The following is a 6,801-nucleotide window of genomic DNA, read 5'->3' on the forward strand; positions in this document are numbered from 1 at the left end:
CGACCCATCTTGAAGGAAAACGAAGTGGGTTTTCCGTTCTTTTCAGCAGCGCAGAGTCCATCAACGGATCAAAGCGCAACAGGATCTGCCACAGATGCCGCCGAAGCAACCGCGAAAGATAGACAATTTGAAGCTTGTAAAAAGCGGTCATCAACAAATGGCACCCCTCAGCATGTCAAGAGGACGAAACACATCGCTCTTTCAACTGAGAACCATTCTATCCCTGTGGCGAGCTACAATATTCGCTTCAGCGAGCATTCGCGCAGGTGCACGTGATTTGTCGGGCGGCACAACGATGTACCAGACTTGCGTTTGTCGCGGGCAGGCACCCTGCTGGAGGTCAGTCCGCAAAACCCGTGGCGGAATTTTCAATAAACTCGAGACGGGTTTACTTTACGTCCTGCGATTTCGTGGCAAATGAAAAAAAATTGCGCGTTATTTTACAGACAACCTTATTAAACCGAAACTTTATAAAATCAGTTTGGACGCCATTTCTTTAACGTACATGCCCTCGGCAATAACACCTTGCAAATCATTGAGATAGCAGTTGTCAATAAGCAGAAAGACTAAAATTCTAATGAAGTTTCAATACCCGGTTTACATTTTAAACAGGCTTTTTTTTGTTTCGAAGATATCAACATATAACGTTTTGAGGTTGGTCAAATCGGCATTCTAAAAATGGCTGGAAAAGACGTGCAGATCTCACCAAACTCCATCCTTTCGCAACGCAGAAGTCAACTGTGGTGGCGAGAGTATATTCTTTCTTCTTGTTGAGCAAGCACAAGTCGAGAAGAAGTAAGTTGAAAAGTAGCCTCATACTCTATGAGGACACTTTGTCGTCTAGCTCGACACTAGATCTGAATTTGTACCACGAAAAACACGTGTACGATGTGGACACGCACGCGTGTCGGCTAAGCACTGCCCAGTACCCTTGGGTACCGCATTGTGCAGAACCGTTGGTACATAATTTACTGTACCGTTGGTACTGTGCTGTGAAATTAATTTCATGACTCTGCGCACATCACTCGGTTTACTGAGAGGTTAAGAGTTATGAAACCGTGAACACTGTGTACTTTGCTGTATACAGTATACTGTATGGAGTCATAGGATAAAATTAAAAGAATAAAGAGAATAAATCAGAAACACGAAATGGATGGGTGTTTTCATATCCTCTCCTCACAACTCGGCCACGATTGCGGAGGGCACCACATACCGCACCGCACCGCATGCGGAAACTTCCTCTCGGTGATTTCGTTGATTTCGGACTGCTGGTACCAGGCAGCACGCATGTCGCATCAACAACAACCACATCCCTCTTCCTCATCCCCGGAGTGCCGCTGTCAGGCCAGCCTGAATGCACCTCTACGCGATGCACTAACTCTAGCGTTTTCTTCCGCTTCTTACGCATCCGTCACCCCTCCCCTCTTGTGATAGACGCAAACAACAGCGACACCCCCAACCCCGCCTGCAGGGGGCCGCATTTCCATTTCTTTCCGCCCATGGCGACTGATGATGCCATGGATGTCGAGTCTGCAACCCATGGGCTATATATGGATGTAGAGCGACACCCTTCCCCTCAAAACCCACCCGTTTCGCCCTCCCCAGCTTCCCTCAATACCTCCACCCCTGACGTTTCCAGAAATCCCACCGCTCCCTACGATCCAACCCCACCTCCCGACTTCTCTCAAGCCGTCTCCCTTGCCCGTCGTGCCGTCGTTGCGTTTCTTAAAGAATCTACAGCAGAAGAAATCATTCCAGAGGCTTCTCGTGTTGCCCTTATTGACTCTACCCTCACGTTGAAACATGCTTTCCGTGCTTTGGTCGAAAATGGTGCGTCATGCAAACGACATGCATCGTTTATCTAATCCATCGGCGATAGAGCAACCGAAATACTTACTCATGTTTCTCTCTTGCATCCATCCCTTTACAATCAAAATACAGGTGTCAAAGCGGCCCCGGTTATCAATATCTCCTCGCAAGAGCTATGTGGTACCCTCTCGGTTTCCGACATTTTAGATGCTCTCCTTGGAGTCTACTATTCGCGATCATCGGAAGGTGTGGTGCCTGATCTGTCGGAGGGGCTAGACGACTACACCGTGCGGAGCTGGCATGCGCAACAGAGCCGCGACCATTCGCACGATGACTCTAGCGCAACCCGTCCTTTCACATACGCCCTTTCGGAAGGCACTTTGTTTGACGCCGTCCGCATTATGCGTGACTCAAAGGTGTTGTATCTTCCAATCCTCTCAAACGAGCACATGCCATTGCACGCATTGGAGCATTGGCGTGTCATGCGCTTTCTACATCGCCATTTTACTGCAAGGGATGGTTTTGGAATGGGTGTTGCAAATTCCGCTGCCTCCGACCCAAGACACGCCACACGGCTATTTACTCTGACGCTCTCCCAGCTCAATTTGGGCACTTATCGCAACTTGATCACAATCCCCCCATCAACACCGCTTCTCCGTGGTTTGCAGATATTACAACAGCATGATCTTTTCGCCGTCCCAGTCGTCAATGAGCGCAATCAACTTGTGGAGGTGTACGGCCGTGCAGATGCAGCACTTCTAGCAAGCGGTGGATGCGATGGAAATACGTTGCAGCACTCTATTATGGATGTGCTGCGAAATATTCGCCGAGGAAGGCCATTCGTTGGAGTGACATGTGCCAGGGAAGACATGCTGGGCACCGTCTTTGAGCGCTTTGAGCGAACGGGCGTGCAAAGGATGTACGTTATAGGTTCATCGGGTGTGGAAGGAGTGGTTTCACTGGTCACTTTACTTCGCTACTTCTTGCAGGGATTTTAGATGGCTTCAGGACGGCGTTGTCCGAGCTGCTTTCACGAGAGTGATGCGAAATTGCCACCTCAGAAAGTCTTGACAGCTCTATGGCCTAGCACTTTTTCTCCTACCAGACGGATTCTACGATTTCAACCGCCCTTTTCTTGCACTTACGCCATATTCACATCTTTCCAGATGTGGAAGCCTCAGTTATTTAATTGCAATTACACAGGGTACGCGCAGTAGACTTCACTGCGTGAGCAGGCATGATATTCAAAACAACGACGCATGGTATGATGTAATATTCTGTATATCGACAAATCCCATTGAACTTGAAGTGCAGACGCAGTCGACGCAAAGTGGCAACCTAGTTTGAGGTACTTAAATCCCCTTCGATGAAGTTGTTTGGAGGCCGACGAAAGATCTCTACATTTCTACGTGGTTTTAGATCGGCCCACTACTCACTCTTCGTTATTGCCGATGAGACAAGTTTCAAGATCACATGATCTTTCCTGCGTCCAAACGATTCCCAATGAGCGAACCCTTTTGTTCATTGCTAGCAAATTATCTGCTGATTCCAATGGAACCGAACGTGGCGTTGAGGATAATGTTCCTATGAACCATACCTATTGAGATAAATAGAGGACAAATGAGACTGAGAAATTAATCTGAGAAGGGCCTTGTAGTTGGCGCCCAACCAATTTCTTCGCTATATGTATTTGGACCCTCGTCCCGCGCTTGGTCCAACTTGAACAAGTGCTGTCTGAAGGTTTCTCGGGCGGGCCTAATGACTGAGGAAGGCAAAGGGCCGTGGCAATGTCCAAATATACGTCAATGGCAAGGCCGACACGGCTGAATAATCGCTTTGCGTGCGATGATCGCGACCATCTATCTTGTACAAAAGCGGTGGCATGTCATGGAATGAAACGTAGTCCTTCGACAGCAGGGGAATGCTCTTTTGGTAGGGCAATTTAAATTGTGTTGACCAAATCGGGATTTTGTGACACACAAACGGCGCGTTGTGCACACACAACGCGCCGTTCTCGGACGGGCGACCCCATGCTAGGTTAAATGTGTATCGCACAAATGTCAAAATGTGCGCGCGTACAATCCAAATTTACTGTAACCATTCCCCTTTTAATTCGACAAATTTCTGCTAATTCGACAAGCCTCAAGGTACAGTGCAATCCCACATTCACATTCAGAGCCCCGGGAACATTGGAGTTCCAGCGCCATATCTCTTGTTGCACCGAAACACGAATTGATTCTCGCGTTTTTACTCAACGATCAGAATGCGGGCACTTTATAACGGTAGACTCATGACTGTGTTTCAGATTCGCCCTATATGTTTTCCCGCAACTGCATCTCATAATCTGCGTTGGGATCTTTAGCAGCACCATGGCTGATGAATACCGCCGCCTGCAGGAGGCAATATTTGATAGATTTGAAAGCACAACACCATGGGGTAGGCTCGCCACTAAGTACAGAGTCGGCAGTGAAATTATTCGCCGGTCCTACGATTTCTGGAGTGCTGAATATCCTGAGTCTCAGCCTCAATCATCGAATGACATACATTTTGTTCGTCGATCGCCAGGCCGACCCTGCACGCTGAAATTTGAAGAAGAGAAGGTGATCACAGATGCTATAACACAATATGCTGAAAACAACACACCGCTTTCTCGCTCTGGTGTGAGGGACTTGGTGCAAGATTATGTTGAGATGCTATCAATTGCGCGTCAACAGCAAGTCAATTTCACCGAAAATAGGCCATCCGACAGCTGGATAGCTGATTTTATGGTTCGTCACAATCTTCAATGCACTTCTGTCCAAATCATCGAGGATAAACGTGTGAATGCTGTCTCATCGAAGAACATCACTGAATATCCAGCACGTGTTCAATCGGCAATGGACAGGTATCATATCAAGGAAGCAAGATTTATTTTCAGCACTGACCAGTCCCGAGCCTCGCTCTACCGCATGGCGGGTCGCAGTCTACGTAAGGGTGTGACTGAGAGTGGTGCGGAAAAGGTGGTTCAACTGTCCGTGAAGACAAAGGGTAACCTTGATCACGTTACAATTATGTCGGTTGTTTCGGCCGCTGGCGTTGCTTACAAACCTGCCCTCGTGTATTCCTGGAAGCTTGCTCATTATCGGAAGGTTAATGGTCAGAAACAGCCTCTGCATTCAGTTCTCCCACCATGCTACCTCTATCAGCGAGACCCTGCAGGAGTAGATTCTGCTATATTTTACGATTGGGCGCAAGGATTTCTTTCGGAGACAGAATGTTTGAGGCAGAACAACAACCAGCGAACCTTGTTAGTGCTGGATAGTTACAGGGCACACGTCCAGTACCGATCCCTGAAGATGCTTGGCGATAACAACGTTGTAGTTTTAGCGTTGCCTGCGCACACATTCCATGTAAGCCAGCCGCTTGATGTATCAGTGTTTGGTGCGTACAAGTCTTATCTGCAAGAAGAGTTGCACAGGGCCTCTCTGTGGTACAACTCTCCTCAAACCCTAGCGGGCGAGAGGCTCGGAGGATGAGCCGAGGGAGCTCGCGACGCGAGACGCGCGGCGCGCGGTTACCGAACGGTCGGACTTGCGAAAAGGGAGTGGCACACTGGCCGGTTACGCGCAGTCGTCCCGAGGTGCTAGATCGGAGACGACCGGTAACGGGTTAGAAGCCAACGCGCGAGAGAATACCGAAACGGTAGTAGGTAGGCGCGAAGGGGAGGGGGGCAAGTCTGCCCCCCGGGTTTACTGCGAGGACGGTGTCCAGGTCTTAACCCCTCAGAGGGACGCCCGGGACACCTGTCCAATACAGTACCTGTCACTTACTGTGGACCAGGTGCTGTATGCGATTGAAAATCTAGCGCCGTCATTACACTACCGCACGAATCCTCACACTACGCGCTTGCATTACACTGCGCGCGCATTATCCCCACACAGTTCCTTACACTACACGTGTACCCAGGCGTACACCTGTCACTTGCTGCGCCCGTTCGGTAATCATGCGTATTACACGTGGGCCACGGTGCCCCGTGCCCGCTGCGCGCGGCCGCTCCTACTGTACACCGACCGCGGATCGGTCGTTGTACCACAGACCCCCTTCCTTATCTGTCGCCACATCCTCGTGGCGACCACATTTCCTTCCCAGCGGTCCCCTCGATCTCTTCCACAACCTGTGCGTGCGATGACCGGACGGAAGCCTCTTCGCGCGGACGAGCACGCCTCGTGGCTCTTCACCGACCTGACCGTATATAAGTCGGGTATATCGTCCGATTCGGATAGCGCGGCTTCTGTCTCCTCCCACGCGAACCCCCCAGAACCACCAACTCCAACACAGCACTCCCCCACACTTCACCAACAATCCTCCAATCCTTCCCCAGACGACGACATTCCTTTATCCCAACTCTTCCCACGACCGACCATGGACCACAGCAACACCCCCGTTGACGCGCTTCCGATCGGTGCGCCGTCGAGCCCCGGGAGGGCTCCGGCGTTACCCGGGTCGACTCCCGCGTTTCAGCCGCAGCGCGCTCGCCGCGGCGGGACAGAGTCGACCACCAATTTGGCCGAGCCCGCGACGCGCTCACGAGCTGATGCGTCCGATCCGGTCGCTGCGCCACCGATAGAAGAACGACCGACCTGGCCCTCGCCGCTGCCCTCCGAGGGCGTGGCTCCAAGGACGGTGGAGGCGGGTCCGGCGTACCCCGCGGTACTGCCCCCGCCTCCCATGTCGCCGCTGCCTGCCGCGGGCACGGCGTCGCCAAGAGCCGATTTCGGTACTGTGCGCGAGACGCTGGCACCGCCGGCTGTCCTGCTCTCGCCGCGAGCCGAGCGGGGGTCGGCGCTATCGCTCGGGCGGGCCTTCACGACCCCCAGCGCGCCGAATTGGCTGAGAAGTGGCGTCAAGTCCGTCCGGTCGCTGCTGCCCGGGTCCTCGATGGACCACCGGCGGCGGCGAGCCCGGCGACGCGCTTCCGGTCGCAAGCCTCCGATGACGGTCGACGAATACGTG

The 6,801-nt window shown here is 51.8% G+C and overlaps 1 protein-coding gene; it reads left to right on the top strand.

The window, feature by feature from the left end:
- Positions 1 to 1,499: 1,499 nt before the first annotated feature.
- On the top strand, positions 1,500 to 3,447 carry CHC_T00007539001 (hypothetical protein). XM_005711179.1 is given in 3 exon segments: positions 1,500 to 1,830; positions 1,942 to 2,807; positions 2,808 to 3,447. The coding sequence occupies 2 exon segments, from the start codon at positions 1,500 to 1,502 to the stop codon at positions 2,805 to 2,807; spliced, it is 1,197 nt and encodes a 398-aa protein (XP_005711236.1). The 3' UTR covers positions 2,808 to 3,447.
- The last annotated feature ends 3,354 nt before the right edge of the window (positions 3,448 to 6,801 follow it).

The sequence above is a fragment of the Chondrus crispus genome, genomic scaffold, assembly GCF_000350225.1.
Source record: "Chondrus crispus Stackhouse genomic scaffold, scaffold_77, whole genome shotgun sequence".
In the NCBI taxonomy this organism is placed as follows: Eukaryota; Rhodophyta; class Florideophyceae; order Gigartinales; family Gigartinaceae; genus Chondrus; species Chondrus crispus.